The sequence below is a fragment of the Ambystoma mexicanum genome, chromosome 9 (assembly GCF_040938575.1).
Source record: "Ambystoma mexicanum isolate Mex_15411 chromosome 9, UKY_AmexF1_1, whole genome shotgun sequence".
In the NCBI taxonomy this organism is placed as follows: domain Eukaryota; kingdom Metazoa; phylum Chordata; class Amphibia; order Caudata; family Ambystomatidae; genus Ambystoma; species Ambystoma mexicanum.
In genome coordinates this window covers 952,480,733-952,502,910 of record NC_090931.1, presented here as the reverse complement: position 1 = coordinate 952,502,910, position 22,178 = coordinate 952,480,733, and the positions used below count along the sequence as shown (strand labels likewise).

Sequence of the window (22,178 nt, the reverse complement as noted above, 5' to 3'; positions counted from 1 at the left end):
ATCATCCCCGAGCCCTCCTGACAAGCATAAGGCTGCCAAGAAAAGGAAACGACAGGGAGGAGGAGGAAATGGGTGAGGTATCCATAGCGCAGACCCAACCCCTTCTTTCAGTCAAGAGGAAGGGGTAGAGGCAGAGGCTGGAGAGGCAATAACAGAGGCCAACAAAACACAGGTGAGACTGGGCACAAACGTACACAATCACCAGGTGGCAGCAAGGGTCCCAGTGATAGTGGGGAGGGGGAGAACAGCACAGTTCTTAGAACGGTGGAGAGAGTTATCGGGAGATACATGGGTCAAACAAACAATACAGGGTTTCCATCTAGCATTCCGGCAGGAACCAGTACAAAACAGAATACCCAAGGCTTATAAGGCTCACTGAAGAAGACAAAAAGTTATTAACCAAGGAGATAGTGGAACTAGAAAAGAAAGGTGCCATTGCTCTAGTGTCCGACTCGTCAAATGGGTTTGTGGGCAATATGTTCTTGGTCAAAGGCAAAAATAAGCAGAGACTATTGGTAAACTTGAGATGTTTGAACGCATTGAAAGTATACAGGCATTTCAAGATGGAAGGGATCCATCTCTTAAGGGACGTGTTGCAGAGGGAAGACTGGTTAGTCAGGATAGACCTGAAAGATGCATATCCGATGATCCCAATAGCAAAGAAATATTAAAGATTCCTACAATTTTGGTGGGGAGGCCAGAAGTGGGAATTCACATGTCTCCCATTTGGTCTAGCATCATCGCCTTAGGCCTTTATGAAGTTAATGCAGACAGTAGTGGGTCACCTCAGAGAACAAGGCATCAGACCGATAGTATACACTTATGATTTATGTCTGATGGGACAAGACAGGAGGAGACTGGTAGAACAATCAGGGAAAACAATCAAACTATTGCAGGAGCTGGGCTTCCTAATAAATTGGGAGAAATCTGCTTTGGAACCAGTACAGACAATAGAGTTCTGAGGATTCGTGATAGACATGAGAACAGCCACACTGAGCCTACCGATAGAAAAAGTGTATGCGATCAAGATAGAAATCAGTTCTATAATAGCAAAAGAAGAGTTAACGCTCAGGGAGCTAGCCAGACTACTAAGGAGACTAGCATCTTCCATTCAGGTGATCTTCCCGGGGCCACTACACTACAGACCTCTTCAACACCTGAAGATCCAACACCTTCAAAAAGCTTTATCATACGAACAGAGAGTACCAATCTCCTCAGAGGCGAGGAGAGAACTATGGTGGTGGTTCAGACACATGGAGGCCTGAAATGTGAGAGTGATATTTGGCTCATCCCCGGACCTCATCATAGAATCAGGTGCCAGCTGTTGGTGCTGGGGTGCCCGGTGTGAAGAGATGGCAATGGGAGGCAGGTGGCCAGGGAAGGAACTGGAGCTTCACATCAATTGATAGGCCTGGTCAAAAGCGAGGACAGTGAGTTGGTGAATAGGGTGTACCTCATTCAGGCGTGGATGGCATCCCATGGCCTCTGCCTGAATGATGATGAGACAGAGCTGATTATCTTGGGTACGCAGGCTAATATCAACAAGTTAGGCACGGACTACTCCATGTTCAACATAGACGGCAATAGCATCAAAGTCTCGAGGGAAGTAAAAACACTAGGTTTCTATCTTGATTCCACCATGTCCTTTACCAAACAAGTTAACTCCTTAGCTTCCACCACAGCATATACCTGTAAATTAATAAGAGCAGGTAAGCCCTTCTTATCTAATGATAGTTGCATGATCCTGACGAGAGCCTTAATATTATCCCGACTTGATTATTGCAATGCCCTTTACAGTGGTGCCAACAAAGCCATCACTAAAAGATTACAAATCCTACAAAATAACACCTTAAGAGCTGCTCTCTGCATAAATAAAAGGGAACATATCTCCTCCATCAGACATCAATATAAATGGCTCTCCACCGACAATAAAATCCACTTAAAAATGATCTCCCTGACACACAAAGCTCTCAATAACGCTGCTCCCAGCTACCTGATGGACAAAATAAAAATAAAACCTCTAGTAGACCAACAAGAAACCCCAATTCCAACTGCCTGGTAGTACCCAGATTTAAACTTGCTAAAATTAGCAGTATCAGCTTCCCTGTGCTAGCTGCTAAATGGTGGAATGCTCTGCCACACAACTTGAGAACAGACCAACCTTTCTCATACTTTAGAAAGAATATCATCAAACACTTCAATGACAATAATATGTAATGCACTGCTAGATACCTTTGTTGTGCTACTATATCTGAACTGTATATATGTATTATTAGAGTTATACCACAAATGTAAATAATGATAGTAACACTGTATATAACTTACTGCTTCGCCTGACATTAGTGCCTTAAACTCTTGATCAGATCTGCATCCTGCTAAGTTTGTACATACCTATCTCTTCACTATTGTAAATCTTGTAACCCTGTAATTCCATGTAACATTGTAAGCTCTGCATATTCTCTTTGCTGCGCCCGGTTACCCTTGGGTCTGGCACGCATTCCAAATAAATAAACAAACAAAACAAAACAAAGAATTGTCTGGAGCTGATGGCGGGGTCCTTTGCAGTGAGATGCTGGACCCAGTTCAAGGTGAACTGTTGCGTACTTCTAAAGATGGACAACGTCTCAGCAGTACGTTACATAAACGGGCTGGGTGGGACGAAGTCCAAGATGCCAGCAGAGCTGGCAATGGATTACAGGCACATGTGCCTAGAGAACAAGATCAGCATTACAGCAGAGTATCTCCCGGGTCTGCAGAACGAAGTGGCAGACTGGAATTCAAGACACCTGAGAGATGCCAGCGATTGGCAACTAGACAGGGTAGTATTTGCATCCTTAATGGGAACGAGAGGGCCATGTAAGACAGATCTATTTGCATCCAAGCTGAACAGGCAGCTGAAGCGATTCTTCAGCTGGAGGCCGGATTCAGTAGCGGAGGCAACAGACGCATTTCGACAAGAGTGGGGACCAGACAAGGAATACCCGTTTCCTCCAGTTGCAATGATTCCGAGAGCGATAGCACAGGTCAGGAGACAGCAGGTGACAATTTTAGTTAACACCAGACTGGAGGACGGTATGGTTCCCGGACTTTCTCGAATTGTCAATCGATAAACCTCTGGTGCTGCCCCAGATCAGGAACTGATTCCGAATCCAGCGGTGGGGGGGAAAGCACCCACTGAAGCAGGAAGAGGAATTGAGACCAATTGCGTGGGCGATTTCCGTGCAGCGTGGCAAAAGCCAGGACTTTCGGGAGATGCTAAAATGTTTATCCAGGAAGCGTGGACACCAGGTACCAGAAAGGCCCACAGATAAGGTGGAGAAGCTGGTGTGTGGAACGGCACATACATCCCACTGAGCAGATGTAACGCAGATAGTGAATTTCCTAGGGGCTTTGGCAGCACAAGGCACACATGTAGATTAGCCATTTCTGCCGGCCAGCCTAAGATAGAGGACATGGCGGTAGGGCAACACCCACTTGCATGTAGACTCCTCAGAGGAGTGAGACTTTTAAGACCACCGTTACACAAATACTCACAGACATGAGACATGAATACAGTCCTGAATATGTTTAATAACTGGCCAGACAATTAGCACTTTACCAGAGAAGCAATATCGGCAATGCTCACTACAATGCTCTGCCCCATATCTTGCAAAAGAGTGTCAGACGTAAGAGCACTCGAAATAGACAGGAGCTCCTTTACACCTTCGGGGTTCATGTTTCACATTAACAAGAGAACTAAGACAGGTATCAGAACTGTTGCCTACTCAGCTTTTCCAGACCTACGAAAATGGTGTCCAGTCCGGTGTCTGAAAAAGTACAAATAGATGATGGGTACTCTTGGAGCTACAGGAGTAACAATTGTTCATTACACTAAGGAAACCATTCAAGGCTGTAGCAGGAGCAACCCTAGCAAGATGGGTTAGATGGTGTATGCTGCAGGCAGACATTGAAACTTACGGGGCGCATTCCATTAGAGGAGCTATGGCGTCTAAGGCATATAACGCAGGGGCTAGTATGGAAGACATCGTAAAGGCAGCAGACTACTCTAGGGAGTCAACGTTTAAACATTTTTATTTTAGAAGAATAGCGGGGATGTCTGCATTGGTGGTAAGCTTTGAACAAGCATAATCCGAGCCTCTGGTCTTGTCATAGAAACAGATTCTCCACACGAACGTTATAGAAAGTCAAGATTCTATTAAAAGACACGTAAAAGGAGGATATCCCACCCGAGCAATTGTTATATGGGATTTGGGACAGACATGTAATGTATATTTGGTTTAGAGGATTTGTGACAGACAATGCATATGCCATAAGAGATACTAAAGATGAAACTTTGTGGTGGCATAACGATAGCCCACCCTATCACAGCTAGCCTCAGCTTGTTGTTTGATTACTCTACAGGAACAGCGGTGAAGAATACAGGAACATGAACAGGGAAAGAGAAGGCCAAGAAAGAATGCAGTCTCTGCTGGTTGGGGCACAGAAGTTGAAGTTAGAGACAGACAAAGAAAGAGGAAGGACAGAGGAATGTAAAGGAAGAGAAGGGACCTGGTGCCATAAGATTGGTTAAAAAGGTCATGTGGTTTAGTTGACATATCAAAAATGGACTACAAAAAGACTATCTGGGAAATGTAGTTTTTAATGTCTACATTTGTATATGGTTTGTAATTGATTTCAATGCTGCTCGAGTTTTAAGTAAAGAAAGCATAAAGCATAATCCTTTGCTTCTGTGTCTTTAATATAATCTTGACTTTCAATAACGTTAGTATGGGAAATCAGTAGTTTACAGCAAAACAAAAGAGGTGATGTCTGGAAGGTTTAGAATTGATCTCAACCTCTGGCAATTGGTCTTTGAATATAACAATTGTTCATATCGTTTTATTCGCTTAGTACCCATTCAGGAGGTCAATTTAACAATGACACTGCTTCTGTTCATCAGAAGAAGCACATCGAGGGTGCGGCTTGTGTCCTCCAAACTGTCAGGGCAACCAGACAATCTAAGCTGCAGTGTTCAGAACACAGTCTTAGTGTATCCCAAGACGACTTTCCCATGCCCTGCCAAAATAAGCAAGGACACAGCGTTTTGACTGAAAAGGGCACGTTTTTTTTTTCTCTAATCATGTGCACACTATGCCGGTAAGTCCACCTTGAACAGCGAGGTATGCAATTGTGAATTTTTGTTTGCAGATGTTAGCAAGCTGACTCCTCCACCAGTGCAGTACCATCCACCTGGACTCTATTTGGGAGTCACCAACATGACCTACCCAGTCAGGCCCCGATGCCGATGGGGTAAGCTGTGAGCTCCCGTTATACTACTTTCTATAGTAATAAAGGGGAACATACTAGAAGCCCACCATCTTGCAGTAGTTTTATGCTGTACCTTTGACTTCTGATTGAAAGAACGACATAACCCAACCTATACCTGGGTTACATTCCCTTTGTCTTCTTGTACCAGGGTGAGAGTACTATTATTTTTTGCCTGGTTCCACACTTGATGCGAGCAGGGAAGAAGGAGACTTGGGGTTGGGTGAGGGGCAGCATGGCCATTAAAACAAGATGGGACACTGCTCCCCTCGTTCCATAAAACGTGGTTGCCTGGGGACCACAGCACCTTCCAGTGACGTTGTCCAGAGGGAGCAGTTCCACATGGAGCCACAAAGCTAGGGGGGAACCATATAATCTACCCATCCAGGGGGAGCAGTAGGATAAAAAGGGTGCATGGCTTCATGGTGGAACAGGGAACCGTTGGGTGGCTGCTGGTGTAAGTGCCACTATGTGTTCTGGCCCAACTTTCAGTTCTGTAGGCAGGTGGGTGAACCCCACTTCTGGCTTTTTAATTAAGGTTTCTTCGTTGTAGTTTCAGTACGGGACTTGATTTTGCAATCACTCTGAACGTGTCCTTGCATGGATCTTGACCATTATTTTGAAAGAATAACTGGCAGCCTGTAAATGCGGCAGCCTGTAAATGCATGTTCTTATTGCAAACTAGTTGAGTCATCGCTGCCGACTTGTAACATGAGTAACATCACTACTCTGTGGTCAGTTATTACAATTTGAGTTGTGACTTCACACCGGCTGCTCGAAGAAGTCCGTCTGTCACTACAGCACGTACAGCCATGGCAAGCTTTTCAAAATTACTTTTTTGTAAAATAGCTTTCTGTGACACTTTACACGTATAAGGAACTGTTTAGGGCAGTATGTTTATGGTGTGTACCGCTCCAGTTCCACACGTCAGAGCAAAAATCTTGGTGCATTATTGCTCGTTTTAAAGCACAAAATCTTTTTCGATGCATTTTAATAAACTGTTTAAACTAATTCTCAGCAACACATTAGATTTAAATCCAAACATTCTACAAGGTACCAAATGTGCACTTGCCATTGGATTGTGAAATTTGACTTGGCGAGTTAAAAAATGATGTCGTCTGTATGTGTAGAATTGAGTGGGCGAGTGGCTTTTTTTATGGCTCGCTAGTAGCTTACCACTTTAATGTGTGCACCCTGCATTCCACATTGAATACACGCGTCACCACTGGAAGATCTCTTACATTCAAAACAGCGGCGGCTAAGTATTAAGGAGTACGAGAGTGTGTTGGCATGTATTATAAGTGATGACATGCCCCCTACAGTATGGAACAAGATACTGCAGCAAGTCACCTGGTGATCCGAGACCTAATAAAGCAACTTTGTCGGTGGCCTCTTAACTCTATTGGGTCACGGACCTCCTCAGTGACTCCCTTTTAACATGCGCTAAGCAGGTGCGCCAGCCCACGCAGGGGGAGCTAGAGGCGCAGCACACATAGCGGGCCACCCCTCTGGCCGTCCCCTGCGTGGGCTCGCCTCCTCTAGGGAGGATGCAGTCAGGGTGCCCTCGGGGGTCCGGCCGGAAACAGCCGGCACCTCGGGGGGCTTAAATAGCCAGGGCAGAGAGAGCAAGGCCTCTCATTCAGCCCTGGCAGCAGCGACAACCACCCTCCCACCCAAGCTTTGAGGAGACTGCGAGAGGAAACAGAGGATCACGGGTTGGGTCGAGGGGACTTACAGATGGTAGTTGCAGGAGGAATAAGAAGTCTTTTGAACACGAAATTGTTTTTATAAGGTGTTGGTGGCACTGTAGGAATGTTTTTTTTTAACACATTGTTTTCCATAGGTGATGGTGGCATTAAATGTAAAACACATTTTTCTGTCGCAGGCGGAGTTACCAGGGCTGTCCCGGAGAAGGAGGCACGCTGCGGCTGGGCCATGAGCTACAACCACTGGCTGCTTCAGGCAGGATGGGGTGACACGGGCGCCGATTCCACTAGGGGCGGTTGGGACTCCTCAACAACCAACGCAGTGGCCTTATTCGCTCCATACTCTCTGGAGGAATGACTGAACGTGCAGTGGAACCCAGGGCGGGCCGTTCTCGCAAGAACGGAATGGTGTGAGATGGCTCACAGGCTTTTAGACATGGGACTTTCGTAAGGCGGGATTGGCAGAGCCACCCGGCTAAGGACCATGGTGCCAGGCAGTCATAAGACCTGAGCAGGGATGGGGGGGGAGGGGGGGCCTCATAAGATGACGCCAAATTATGCAACCATATGTTTTTTCCAATAAAATGTTATATATGTTTCCAACTTTCAGAAAGTCTCTGTCTCTATCATTGGAGTAAGCAGGGTAGGAAATGGTATACATGTTTACTGGAATTATGTAAGCGGCCAAAGAGTAGGGGATAGCCCCGCCTTGTAAAGAATACATTTTCACTGTGTAAAAACCGGATGCACAGTTTTAGAAAAAGCTGCAATACCTCATGCCGGTACATCAGGAACGTGACATCCGGTTTTTATTTCTGTCAAAAACACCACGGGCCTGATTAACAAAGTGTCTTCCAATGACATTCCAAAACGCTTTTGTGAAACAGGCCCCATTACTAAAATAATATAACTCCCTCTTGGCCATTTATTTCTGCCAAACAACAGACGGGTGAAGCAACCAACTGGCCTAACTAAACGTTGCTTCTAAGCGCTATGCATCAGAATCTGGCCCCGTGGATTTCCGTGGTGGAGAAAATGAAAGTAGCTCAGAGACTTTTCATAATCACTAAAGGAGTGATAAAGCGGTTTAAAGGAAAGCTCTTTAGAGACCATTGCATTGTACACAAAAGATGCACGTCCCGAAATAAACATAACATGAACACAAGCACTTATTTGAGCTCCCAATAAACTGCCAGTCAATGACACCCATAAACGCTGTTTAAGTGGCCTGACAAAAACACGTCTGCAGTACTCCATGAAATAGCTCACACGCAGAAGCGTGCCATAACGAGCCACCAGCGATTAGAATTTAGGATTTATTGCTGCAGGGAAACATCCGATTTAGATTCTGTGCACCCGCAACAGCATTACTAAAATTAGCAGAACAGGCACACGCCCACTGGGCTCTGCCTGGAGGAAACAATGGGAAGGAGCTTTCTCTTCTGGCAACCGCTATGCAGAACAGTTGTATGATCACACGGGAACAGCAGACATTATCTGTATGACACACGCAGTCACTGCAGCAAAATTACCACCGCGAGCACAATCACGGCGGTTGTAATTACATTATTTTTTTTAACGTGCCTGACTTACCAAACAGCGTGAGAGCCATGATAAAGAGGTGGCTTCGGGCTTGAAGATCCCCGTTGTCTAGTATCTGGGAGAAGCGCTCACCCCGTCCTCGCGGCAAGAAATGCTGCAACAACACAAAGTTACAGACAAGTCAGCACACAAAGGAGTGTTCGTGTCAGGGTGCGCAGCGCAAGCTCAGCGGTGCAGCTCTTTAAACATCAGTAGTACTTACGATCGCGGGTGGCGAGAAGGGGCTGGGGGGTGCGCAGCAGCTCCTGACTGTGCTCTACGCATTGGCCGCTGCACGGGTGTGGCGACAAGGATCGGACACTCACTTTCGGGCTGACGCCTGCACACGCACTCACACCACATCACCCAGGTTCTGGGCAGCCATCTTGCTTCAGCACATGACCGCCTGACATCCTGCTGCGGCGCTGCTGCTGCGTTACCAGGACAACAGCACCCGGTTCTCCTCCCATTCCGTATGTCACAGGGGTCATTCATTGCTGTAGCTCACTTAGGGTTTTTGGTGCCACTGGGGACGTGTGAATGTCTGTCTTCACTAACAAATCATTTTCCTGGTTCGTCGAATTTTACACGAACCCTTCATTGAAAAATCCAACAGGTTTTTTTTTTTTTTTTTTTTACAGACTAATATGTTCCCCATTCAGAACATTTAACCTTAAAACTTTTATATTTGACAGTATCTGCAAATTATACTAAATATGAATATCTTACTGCTACTGGTCTGTACCTTTTGTTTACAAAACAATAACATATTACATCTAGTCTTTGCATTTTTCATTTTGCGCCAAGCTTGCAAATTGGCAGAAGGTGTATTACACAAGACCAGTTCACATGAACTTACATTACATATACAAACAAGCACTGGCAATGCCAACAGTTTAGGCTTTTGTGAAGGCATGGGAAAGGCACCTGCCAGGCACTGCCGTAGTGGTATTATCTGGCTATTGACTGTAGAAGGTGCAAAATGCTGTGAGTACCTGGGCATCAGGGACGGCTTTAGGGGTGGGCCGGGCGCTCTTAGCCCCCGTCACACCAGCTTGGGGGAGTCTTTCAAGGTATCTCCGGGCTTGCATAGTTGGAGAAGGCGCGGCCGGCGCCCTATTGCTATTAAATGCGCCCGCGGCTGCAGGGTGCATTTAATAACAAAAGGATGCTGATGCATTAGCACCTTATTGAGATGATTAACCCCCACCCGTTTCGATGCGGGAGCGGGCGGTTTTCATTAGAATAGGGCGCTCATGCATTAGCGCCCTATTCTGCTCAGGCGCTGAGTGTCGAGTAAAACAACGTTTTCATTGACCAGGGGTGCGCAGGGGGGGCACATTTTTCTTAAACCGCCCGGGGTGCTGCTGCCGCTATGGTCGGCACTGCTGGGCATCTATTAGCAGTGCCTGGCAAATGCCTAATACTAGTACAAAAGCCACAACTGTTGGCTTTGCCACTGCTTGTTTTTAACAGGACTTCAGTGAAGGACACAGTGCTCATAAATCCGAGTGGCTGAAGGCAGACCTGGTTAAGACATTTTTATTACACCAGTAGCATGTTTACAACTACAATTAAGTAATTAACGGTCAGAAGACTGCTTTGAGAAAACAAAGGCAGACACTTTGAATGCAAAGTTTGATGGCAAGGCTTTGTTAAAGCAGGTAGGGTCAGGAAGGGATCTATTTGATTTTAACAAATTCCATGATAGAGAATGCTTTTTTACAGAACCCAAAACAACAACAAAGACGACTATTTTTTTAGGGGGGTTCCCCCCCAAGCCTCCTGTTTTTCTATAAACCTAAGGATGCCACAACCCCATCCCGATCTGTGTGACCCCCTTAACCCACCTCATATACATTTTTACCAAATTTTGATATTTTTTGGTTTTGTTCTTGTTTTCGGTAAAAAAGCATTCTCTGTAATATATTTGGCAAAACCACTGGATACCGGGCAGGTACTGGGTGGGAATGGCCTTAGGGATTAGTATGGCCATGAGAAGTCAATGGGTGGGCAAATAGCCAAACAACAACTACATGCTTTGTGTCCCACATCATATGCCATTTCTCCCTATCTGAACTCTAATGCAATTTGCTATAGTTTCAGTTTAAAGCACCACCTATTAGTTCAAACTAAAATGAGATGTATTCAGTCAAGTTATTGTGCTTCTGTCTCTCAATTTAACCCATTGGAGCCTTTGTATTTTAATAGCTGCAGGATTACGCAGGTGGCTACAGGTCGACTGGACAAGCCACCCTTTTTGCTATCTCAGGAGAACTTGGGTAACATGGTGCCCCCTCTTCTTGCCCCACTAGTACTGGCAGTAATCGCACAACGAGAATAAACATCAGCGCAGGCCCGTCACAACGAGCTTGGGGCACTGCTCCCCCGCTTGAGTGGAAGGCTGCAGAGTCCACGCATGTGCTTTTTTTGCACAGGGGACTGTGCTGCCTGCCCCTGAGCAGAGGCGCTCCCCCCTTCTATGTGTTTTATTTTGTAATGCAGACCCCTTTGGGCTCTGTAACAAATGTAGCGTGCACTAATAAGAAACCAGCGAGAATGATCTCCTGTCAGGATGTTTGTACTGCAGAGAGGAGGTGCAGGATATCCAGTCCTCCATGCCGGCTCATGCTGAGGTTGCGAACAGGTAAAGCTAATTGATTTATGTTTATCAAATGTGTATGTGTGTATGTGCACGTGTATGTTGGTGTGCTTGTTTTTATGTATGCCTGCATGCAAGGAGTTGTTTGAACAATGTATGAATGTGCAGGTGACTGAGAGAGAGTGTATTGTGATGAATCCTACAGACTCCTCATTAATCCCCTGCCTAAAGTCTCCTCCCAGGTGGCCAGGGAAAGGCAGACACTTCCTGATCCTGACCTTGGGCGTGGTGTTCTGCGGGAGGATCACCTGGGAGGTGAACAGGCTCAGGGGAATGAGAGGACTCCGTGGGATGATACAGAGTATTTGTCTTCCTCTAGGGAGGGGGACTGTGTAATACCAAAGCGTGTAATGGCTTGTTGTAAAAACCATCTCAATGTGTCACAAAATACACACGTAAACAGGGGTAAAAACACTTATGCAACCCTAGGCCTTAAAAGAGATATAAGCCCTTTCAAAACTCGAGAGACATGTAAAACTAAAGACCTCCATTATACACAAAGGTACAGTGAAAGGGAATTTATGGAAAATAACAACCTAAAAGAACTACCTTTTCCACTTCTATCAGGTTTAGCGACTAATCCTTATACTATTCCTTCAAAGAATGTCATAAAGAACGAATCTAAGTATAGAAGTGAAATTGGGACACACAAACCTAACTTTGTTATTAAGGACAAGTGCCATGATCCTCTAAGTACTGGGACGAGGAAGATGACTGAAGAGGTGCAGTGTTATACGAGTGGTCAAATCATTAATGTAAATGACTCACACCTCAGGGAGAGTGAGAAGCTTAAAATGCCCCCTCAGGTGCAGGACAGGAGGGAGAGGAATGGAGAGGAGAGCAGAAGGCAGAAGAAGCAGTGTGGTTGGCAGCCCAAGTAGAAGCTGGGTAAGAGAGAAGATGCCGGGAGCAGTATGTGGCAAAGAGCAACTGCCGGTCCTGAGAGGGTCTGTATCTCTCGAGTCCTGAACTGCAGAGGTCGCGCAGCATGAAGCGTTTAGGAGGGAAGCTTGCCTTCTGGCAACCTAGTCTGCAGAGCCTGCGCAGCGGGAAGCGAAGACGGAAAGAGGTTTTCCCTTCCCAGAGGCCATCCCAAGTGGCTTGTGTGCACCTGAGGGCCTCGAGGTCTCTGGTGGCTGGCGTTCACCAGAAAACCTCTGGAGCAACAAGGGCTCCAGTAGCAAGTGGCGCTGGTGGTGGCAAACCGAAAGAAGAGGTGTGCTGAGTCGTTAGAAGCCACAAGAAGAAAGGTCCTGCAAGCGGTGAGAGGAAGAGAAGAGCACATGATACTCAGTGAGTTCACAGCCTGTGTGGGTCCCTGGTACGCTACTTCCCTGCTAACGTATGCAAGGCAGGCATTCAGCGAGAGAGAGACACTCCTGTGTGTATTCAAGTAACTTGAATAGCACTTTTGAATTTCGCGCTGCTGAAGCGAAACGAAAGCAGTGCTTGCGAGCGAGACAGAGAGACTTCCAAAGTCATTTTGAATATCCAAGTAATAAAAAGCAGCCACACCTCATTGTAAGAAAGCCAAAATACTGCAATAATACTAATTTGAGTGTATGGAAAAACCAACAATATAAAGCAGCAATATTGTTAAAAGTGAATACCGACCAGCATTGCCCAAGCCAAGAGAGAGCCAAACCAAGGCAATTACAATCTAGCAAATGTTACTAACAGCGGCAGGGGTCTATTGGATGATTCACAAACAGTGCCACTTGTTGCTCACACACTGTACAACCTGTGGTGGAAGTTGGTATAAACTCACATTATCCAAGTCAAGGGAAGAGAATTAAAAGACCCTTGTCCTGCCAGTCATTGGTTACTTGTGTAGTAGGGGAAGCAAGAGTGGCACAAAGACTGCACAGAAGGAGAGGAGCATTATTTTCAGAGGGGTGGACGGGGAGCACGCGGTATGCGTTACTCTCCAGGGAGGTTTTGGGCACTGTATTTGACCAGAGAGTCAGGCGGGGATAGATTGTCCCTCCTTAGGCGTTATATACGGGTGCCGGTGAAGGTTCAGGAACTTTTGGCTGTTTAACGCCATTCCGTGTTGCCTGGACCTTCACCAGCACCTGCTGCTGTGGTGGCCTGGGGGTGGCCTAGGGGACACTTGGAGGTAGGACAGGTTGGGGAAGAGAGGGTAAGGAGGGGGCAGGGGTTATCCCGGTATTAAATATATATATATATTTATTTATGGTTTTGGATTTGTAGAGCGCACTACAGCCCAAAGGCATCAAGGCACTATTGCATGAAGTTGTAAGAAGGCTTGGTTCAGGGTTACAATGAGCATGAAGCCCAACAGTTAAATTTTCTTTACATTACATTTATAAGTGGTTCAAAAGGAAGGTAAAGCTCATTGATAATTACAGTGTACATTTAACCTGACAATACGTAGGATAGTATACATACATACATAGGAAAATACATCTTTAGAGTATAATACAATCGGAGAAGGTTCCATAAAGAGTAGCTCTAATGTACCACACAAAAGGTACTAAATTGTATGTGAGGGGGTAGAGTGTTCCAATGGATCGTGGCTATAGTGGGGAAACTGGTACCGCCTGCGCAAACTCTCCAGGTTTTAGGAGTGGCAATTAAGTTGGTGGAAGACAATCTCATGGGTCTGGATGAGGCTGACTTGGCTATTCTTTGAACTAGATAGGGAGGTGCCGAGTTGTGCATGCATTTATGCATAAGGGCGAGGGTATTAAAGACGATCCGCTCTTTAACGGGGAGCCAATGAACCAGCTTCCTACCCTCAGAGATGTGGTCCCTCTTAGAAATACCAGTGGCATGCCTGAGGGCATTGTTTTGTACCATCTGTAGTTTAGAGATATTTTTGCCAGAAGTCCCTACAAAGAGGGCATTACAGTAATCCAATCTTGACCCAATAATTGTTCTTGCAATGTTAAGGCAGTTCTGTTCAGATAGAAAGGGTCTAGCTGCAGTGAGCAGTTTAGAAGGGTATGCTGAGGTTGAGGCAATGGCATTCACCTGCCTATTCATGGTAAGGTTAGAGTCCAAGTAGACGCCTAAGGTCTTGACTGCTTGGGATATAGTGATCGTTATATGTTGTCAATCAGGAAGGAGCTGTATTGTTTGTCAGGTTTCCGAGGGTGACATAGGATCCAATTAGCAGATGTTCTGTCATCTCACCGTTGAGATACAACCAGTTTTCTGCCATCCAGGTTTGAATAGTTGAATATATGGAATTGAGGGTGTTCATGTCAGACTTGTAATCTCCAAACAGGGGGATAAGCACCTGTGTGTCATCAGCATAGTTAGTGTATGAGATGCCCAATGCGTCCAGAATGTTGAATAGAGGCCTCGTAAATAAGTTGCACAGGGTAGGGGAAATGCATGAGCCCTGTGTGACTCTGCATTTATGTGATTTGGATGGGCACAGGCTGAGTCAGAGAAGACTTCCATAAGCCTTTCTTGAAGAAACAAGGTGATCCAAGCACATGCCTTTGGGGAGAAGTTCGCCACAGAGGAGAGATGGTGACAGAGTGTCTTATGATCAACCAGGTGAAATGCTGCAGATAAATCAAGGAGCAGAAGGAGTACAGGTTTACCTGCGTCTCTAAGGTCATCCATTTGATTTTTAAGGTCTAACAGTGCAGTTTCGGTCCTGTGTCTTGGCCGGAAGCCCGACTGCCGGAGGCCAAGAAGAAGGTTAGCTTCCAGGAATTTTTGTACCTGTAGATAAGCTGCTTTGTCCAAGATTTTTAGTAAAAATGGGACAGTAGTAATCGGTCTGTAGGTCCCGGGGAACGTTGGGTCAAGGGAAGGTTTATTAAGAAGAGGGCGTACCCAAGCTTCCTTAAGCCCAGTTGGGACATGGCCAGACTGCAAGGAAGCTTTAATGAAGGCTGTGAGGAAAGGGGCCAGGGTAGGGGCACAGTCTTTGATAAGCTGAGCCGGACAAGCGTCCCCTTTACAGTAGGACAGTTTAATTTATTTAAGAAGGGCAATGATTTCCAGTTCAATAATTTCCTTGAAGACAAAAGGCAGGGATTCACAGGATTGAGTTTTGTCAGACGTGCCATTATGAAGGTTGGCTATTTGGTGGCTGAGAGCCTGCTGATGAGCTAGGATTTTGGCTTACAGGGTATTAAGTTAGTAAAACATAGAAGATTGGATGTTATTACACCAGTTTTCATCCTTAAGGATAGTCAGAGGTGGGGTGGTAGGATTTTCCAACTCTCTAAAAATAGTAAAAACTATATATATATATATATAAAATACTATATACGTACTATATACGTAGGGTGATATATTTTATTATGTGTGTGGGTTAAGAGTGGGGCAAAATCTTACATACCTTTCCGTCTGGTCTGGTCTCCTGGCCACAGCCTTATTGTCCCGCAGCGCTGACTGTGAGAGAGCAGGCGGGAGCTGTGAGCCTGCTGGCGGTTCTCTGTGGCGGGCATACAACACTACCCATCGCTCACCACTAGGTGGTAGTGTGGTGCATGGCCCTCCCAGTTTTCCAGCAGGACTGGGGGGGGGCAGGGGGCAGGAGAAAGTAGGAAGCCAGCAATGTTTCGGGGGATGGGTTGCTGTTAGGAAAGATTTCCAGTTCAGTGTAATTTTCCCTCCAGTTGTGAACCCCCCAACTTTTTGCTGATGTCTAAACACCCTTCTGCTGCACGCCCCCTGGGCTTTTCGCTCACTTTTGATGGGGAACCTGACATGCCCTTAAAGACAGTCAGTACTGGGAGACTTTATTTCCCTTAGTCCTTGTCCATGTTGCAACTTTTCTGCAACTTGTAACACTTGTTCAATGTACCTTACAGTACAGTGCACTTGGGTCTAGTCATTTCCAAAGGCCCTAGATAAGCTCAAAGGATTTTGTTAGGAGACGTGCAGATGTGCTTTCGACAGGGATGGTGGCAGCTTATCATTTTGCATATTTTTAACCCTTTTTTGCCAGGTAAACCGCGATTACCGCGTTTGGCACGGTTAGGTGGCCTGCCTCCAAAATGGCCACGCCACAAGGTTCTTTGTCCTGTCCTTTGGCCATCTTACCCCTTCACCTTCCCCAGGTCGAGCCGTCCCGGGTCAGTCCTTATTCGGGCATGCATTTTCCCGCAAAGTGCCAAGCTTTCGCAGGCTACTGCATGTCTTGTGTGCGTCCCCCCTGGATGTAGGCTGGAACGTCTGGTTCCAATACACATCCTGGGGGCCAGAGAGTCTGGAGTTTTGTGAATGCTTTGGACCACAGTGGTCCATGATTGGTCCATGTGTGGTATGCCTGTATGTGAGCAGATCTCCCATTTCGTTTTGGCGCAAAGGAGATTCTGGATAAGAGAAGGCGCAAACACCCATACCATGTCGAACTCTGGAGTTCTCACTGAAGGAAGGATAGGATCCAAGTATCCGGAAACTAAGAAGCTGAGTCGAGGAACCGCTGGTGACCCGCTGGAAAGTTTGGCACCCTGAGCCTGCTGTCGTCCGCTGACCAGCTTGCGCAGACGTTTTGCCCTGATACCGCCGACGTTTCAAGGAGGCCCTTGAAACTTGACACATCGCATGCTCTATGTTCACAGCACTGTCACACCGCATTTCGTGCACTTGGCGTTCCCAGGTCTGGAGTAAAGTGAGCGCGCCCGAACCGGAAGTTCATTGCACCTGTGGTCCTCTGTGCCCTGAAGCCTGCTACAGCGGAACTGGCCTGATCCATCTACCAGGAGCGGAGAAATCGCCACTGTCCCATAGGGGAATCAATGCTGTATCTTTGTCACTGAAAGCCGCAGAGCTGCGAGATTGCCACATTTTAACCTGCAACCGAAGTGGACTCGACTGCCGAAGTTTTGTCCAGAGTGTGCCAGGGGTCGGTGAGTTATTGCAATCCTAACCGGTGGCCCCTAGCGCATCCATCCATTTTTATGCACGAGTGGCCCCTGAGGGCCCCTCTCCTTTCCACTGATAGTGCGAACTAGCAAACTATTCCCAACTCTTGGAATCTACTCTGCCCTCGAGTGGAGGCCCTCCTCAAATAGTGGGAACCTATTCTGCATCACCTCACCTACCTTCCTGAGCTGCTACAGCCCCTACAAAAGACCCTGTTTGCCCATTTGAACTACCGCGTAAGCAGCTTTGCAAGTACATTTGAGCATTAGGCTCCTCTCATTTTAGGGATTGGACTGCCTCTCAGTTAGGATTGTGTTTGATACAGAATAGGCTGACGACTATTTGCACTGCCTGCTTCCTTCCCTGTTTAGGTTGTCGACCGATTTGGTGCATTCATCCTTTGGACCCCATTGGTCTTGTATATATGTGTATAGATAGGATTGTGTTGGTTTAATAGTATTGCTGTCATTTTCTTACTGTGTGTTGAATTGCAAAGGCCTTGGAATAAATGTATTTGTATTTTTGATATATATACACCTGACTGGGAGTGATTTGTAAGTGTCCTTTACTCTGTGTGTTCATTGAGGAAATATAGTCACCCTCACCCCTCCTGAGACCTTGGGGGTCATTATGAGCTGGGCGGTAAGGGGTTAACAGCGTCAGTAATGGTGCCGGTGCCAATAACCCCTTACCGCCCTATTACAAGTCTTCTCGCGGGTCCCGCAAAGGGCGCCTGGTAAAACCAGGTGCCCTTAGCAGGTCCCGCTAGCAGACCAGGGAGCTAACAATGGGCACTGTTATTAACAGTCCCGCTGTTAGCTCCCTCCCCATTCCCATTGAGCCCTATGGGGGCTCGAATGGGAATGGGGATGTACCGGGTCCAGGTTCCTCGAATGAGGAATTACCAGGTCCTCCAATGTTGGAATGGCCCGGTAAATCCTCATTTGAGGAGCCCGTACCCGGTAAGGAGGTAACCATGCCACAAATTGCGGCATGGTTACCTCCAACCTCGTAATGACCCCCCTACTCTTGACCGCCATAGCTACCTTGATTGGTCTGGCTTGTCCAGAAGGTTACCCTGTTCCAAGAAACTAGGCTGGCCTTCTAAACCTCTGCCCACCAGGTCAGAGTTCAGAAATCCATCGTAACAGTTGCCACAGTAGGGGTAGAGGTGACTGGGTGGAAAGGGTTTACTATATGAAGGAATAGGGGGGATGGGAACATTATCGGGTCAAGACGTTGGTGGGTTTGCATGAACGGCAACACAGTAATAAGTTATCGTACCTCGTTTAGTTTGTGGATTTAAGGGGAAGAGGGTGGGGATGTCAGTTGAGTCTGGTGACAGTTAAGATGGGTGAATACAGGACAACAAAAAAGTTTTAGACTAACAGGGGGAACTCGGATGATCAAGGTTGTAAAGAATGTCATTTTAAAGGGGAAAGTTTGGAGAAGGTGAAGGAGAGAGGAATGGGAGGAGTCGAACATTGTAGTGGTGTGGCGTTAGACTTTTTTGGGACAGGGACGGAGAGGATGGTTTAAAAAATAAACAAATAATAAGAGGAGAAAAGGCAAAAGGAAAAGAAGTGAAAGGAATTGAGGATTTACAAAAATAAAGGAACAAAATGGTGGAGTGAAAAAGGGCTACATCAGAGGATTTGCGCTCGGGTGAAGGAGAGGAGGAAGAGCGGCACACAAGGGCAAGAGGATAAAGTGGGCAGTGATTCTACGTGAAGTAGTAGGGTGGGTGGTGAATGCCATGTGAGGGGGTGATTGGTTGGCCCCTGGTGCAGTGGGTGGAATAGCGTTGAGATGGAACTGCATTGACGGGGATGCACGGACAGTCCCTGGTGCAGTGGTGCAAACACTGATGATATGGAATATTTGCAAGGGTGAACATGGGGGCGCAGTGGCCTAGAGGAAGGGATGTGGTGTCACAGAGGGCAGTGCGCAGTGGGAATTAAATGGCACAGAAAGAAGACGCCTATATGGCAGCCGGGAAAGGGGGGACAGCATGTGAGGCGCATAGCAGAGAGCAAGGGAGCAAGTATTGACAAGGATGAACACAGGGGTACACTGACAAAATGAGGAGGGGTACAGTTACTGTGTGAAGGGGATTAAACTGCATGGATGGAGGGAGCAGATACGGCCCCCGGTGCAGTGGGGGAGCAATAAGGAAGTGTGCAGGGCAAGGAGCTGGGAGCAATTGGATATGGTCGTGGTGGATACAGGGGAGTACCCGTACAAGGGAACATTGGTGGTTAGATAGCCATGATATGCTGTTCAATATGTGGGACCCCATACAAAATGAGGTTGGGTTTGGTTTAGGGTTGCAAGGTATCACGTGGATTGGCAGAGGAGAGGAGAAAGTTTGCGGTTGAAGTGATGAATATGGGAAAGAAAAGGGTTAGTTGCGGCATTAGTTGGGGGTACTTGATTAGAGAGCATATGATGGATAGAGGAGATCGGGATGATGTCCGCAAGAATGCTTAATGCATTTACACCACACAGGTTAGGGCTCTTAGTGGGTAGGGAAAGTAAATTAATAAATAAAGAGAAATAATAACAAGGGGAGCATCAGAGGAGTTTTTGGTTTTTCAGAACAAAACTGTGGGTGCCAGCAGTGGGCTGGTGGGCAGGTGGTGTCGAAGTGCAGTGAGTAGATGGGCATGGGGTATAAGGGCAAGAGGGTGTGTTTCAAAAGGAAAATAATAATAAATAGATAATTATAAAACATTAAAAAGAAAGAAAATTAAGCAAATTGGGGAAACAGGAAAGATGTCAAAGGGGCCTACGTGTTGACAAGGACCGGGTTAGGGCTATGAGGAGGTGTTGGCGCGGATGACAATGGGCCTCATTACGAGTCTGGCAGTAACCGAGGCGGTAAAACTGCCTAGTTACCGCCGGACTCGTATTACCATTCCGCCTCCGTGATTCCCGGAATTACCGGGGCATTACAACCCCGGTTTTCCAGGAATCACAGAGGCAGAATGGTGTTAATCCCCATTCCCATTGAGTAATGCTGGCGGTGTTTCCTCGTTCGCCTGCAGGCGGGCGGCGTTAAACCCGCCAGGTCAAACCTGGCGGGAACATCACCTCCCGCCTGCAGGAATCGGGATCGGGCAGTCCGGAAACAACGGTGGCGGAGGGTTTACCGCCACCGTTATTTCCGGACCGCCTGATTTGTAATGAGGTTCAATGTGTTAGAGGGTTCGAAAGTAGATTAAAGGGTTTTGGTAAAAATGGGGGTGGGTGTATTAGGTTAGGAGGGGGAGAGATTGGACAAGGTGGGACAAACAAAGTTTGGGGGCATATGGTCCATAAGGGGGTGGGGTGCATAATAAGGGTGCTGATGTAGATTTACAATGGTTTAATTGCAGGAGGTTTTGGGCAAAGAAGTGATTATGAATATAATACATAATTAATGACTACACTCAATAAACAAGGAAGGGAAAATAAGTTATTTGGCTGCTAGGGGAAGGGAGAGACAGTGGTGCCCTGTTTTGGAAACAGAACATGGGGCAGACACGTGAAGAATAAGAACAGGTTTTTTGGTATCTGGTCAGGCGGGAGAATAGGACACCAGGAAAAGTGGTAAGGGGTTGGGTTGTGAGAGTATGAGCAGCACGGGAAAAGATACAGGGGGTGAGGGATTTGCCAGAAAGGGGATGCAATGAGCAAGGAGGAGGAGAAAAGTTTCTGAAGTGCAAGGAATTATTAGGGGAGAAAGGTAATATGAGGTTTACAGTGGCAGGCCTTAGATATGATAGAGGAGGAGTAGCGGAGTGCAGTAAGGTGGATTGAGTTCAATTACGTGTGGCGCTTAATTTGCATTTTCTTTCACAGATGCAGCAGGAAGTTGTATTGAAGACGATTATAAGGGACCGGTCAATGTATGCAGGGTGTCTGTTAATGTAGGAGTATAAAGGTTTTAGGGCAGTTGGGTATAGTGTTTTCTCCCAAGAGAAAGTTTTGATGGTGAGGATTAAGGGCATGAGAGCTATTAGGATTATGTAGAGGAGTTGGCCATGGCAGTTGGAGGGAGATTTAGTTATAATTTACGGAAGGGTTTAGCTTGCTTTGACGGGTTTATGAAGAGTTGCTATTGTTAGAAGAAAGAGCAGAGAAAAGCGATGTTGGAATGGCGAGCAACCGGAAGGGGTAGTGTTGGAGGAAAGAAAGTAGGGTGAATTACAAAAGAAGAGGAAATAAAGAACGGTTCTCTCAGTTTGGGATTTTAGGTCTAGGAGCAAGGTTGTTGTGGGGAACGTTTAAAAAAATAAATAAATAAAAGAGAGAATAGGAAGGAAGGAAAAGAAACAAGAATTAAATAGGAAGGTTATGGGGGTTTGGGGCGGAAAGAACGCCTGCCTGGAGGGTTTTTCTGGTGCCCGGACACGGTTGGTTAAATGATGGTTGGTTGAAGCCAAAGGATTATCGCAGTAAGGAGGATGGGTAGTGCTGTTTGCATGAACAGGCTACACCGGTGATACAAAGAGGGGGAAGAGGTATTGAAGAAGGAGGGGCATGACCTCAGGGAGAATATGGGAGAAAGAGGGAAAGAGGTTTGAGAGGAATTGAGGGGAGGGGATGGAGCAAGGGACAGGAAGTGATGAATTTGAATTGTTTTTGGCAATTGTTAATTGATCTGTTAGTCTGTAAGGCCAGGGAGCCAGGTTTGTGTGTTTTTTGTAAGCCACAGCCTGTCACAATAAAACCACCTTTTCCACTAACGACGAGTCTGGGTATTTTGTGCTGTCAGCCCAATAGGGGGCCCCGGGGAGCACCCGGTACACGTTGCTCCCCGGAGAGGTTTTGGGTGCTGCACCCGACCAGCGAGTCGGGCGGGATAGATTGTCTCTCCTTAGGTGTTATATATGGGTGACGACAAAGGTTCAGGAACTTTTGGCGGTTTAACGCCATTCCGTGTTACCCGCCCACCCACCCTGTTAACTTTGGTTTGAAGGTAGTGTTTTCCTTCTAAGGGTGTGCAAGTTAAGTTGATGTGAGTAATACGGAGAGTAGACAAGTCAGGGCAGTAGAAGGAAAGGAATATTTGTAATGTAGTG

At 46.6% G+C, this 22,178-nt stretch overlaps 1 protein-coding gene across 2 annotated transcripts in view; it reads right to left on the bottom strand.

Annotated features, from left to right (window-relative positions):
* CHN1 (chimerin 1) overlaps positions 1 to 9,149 on the bottom strand; it is a 452,576-nt gene extending 443,427 nt beyond the window's left edge. The window contains exons 1-2 of one of the 2 annotated variants that reach the window (XM_069616144.1): positions 8,815 to 9,149; positions 8,604 to 8,706 (exon numbers count right to left, since the gene is read on the bottom strand). In XM_069616144.1, coding sequence (XP_069472245.1) covers positions 8,604 to 8,622 — 19 coding nt within the window. In that variant the 5' untranslated portion in view covers positions 8,623 to 8,706; positions 8,815 to 9,149. The remainder of the gene's footprint in view (positions 1 to 8,603; positions 8,707 to 8,814) is intronic. The other variant, XM_069616145.1, reaches the window with a different exon arrangement.
* Between the last annotated feature and the right edge of the window lie 13,029 nt (positions 9,150 to 22,178).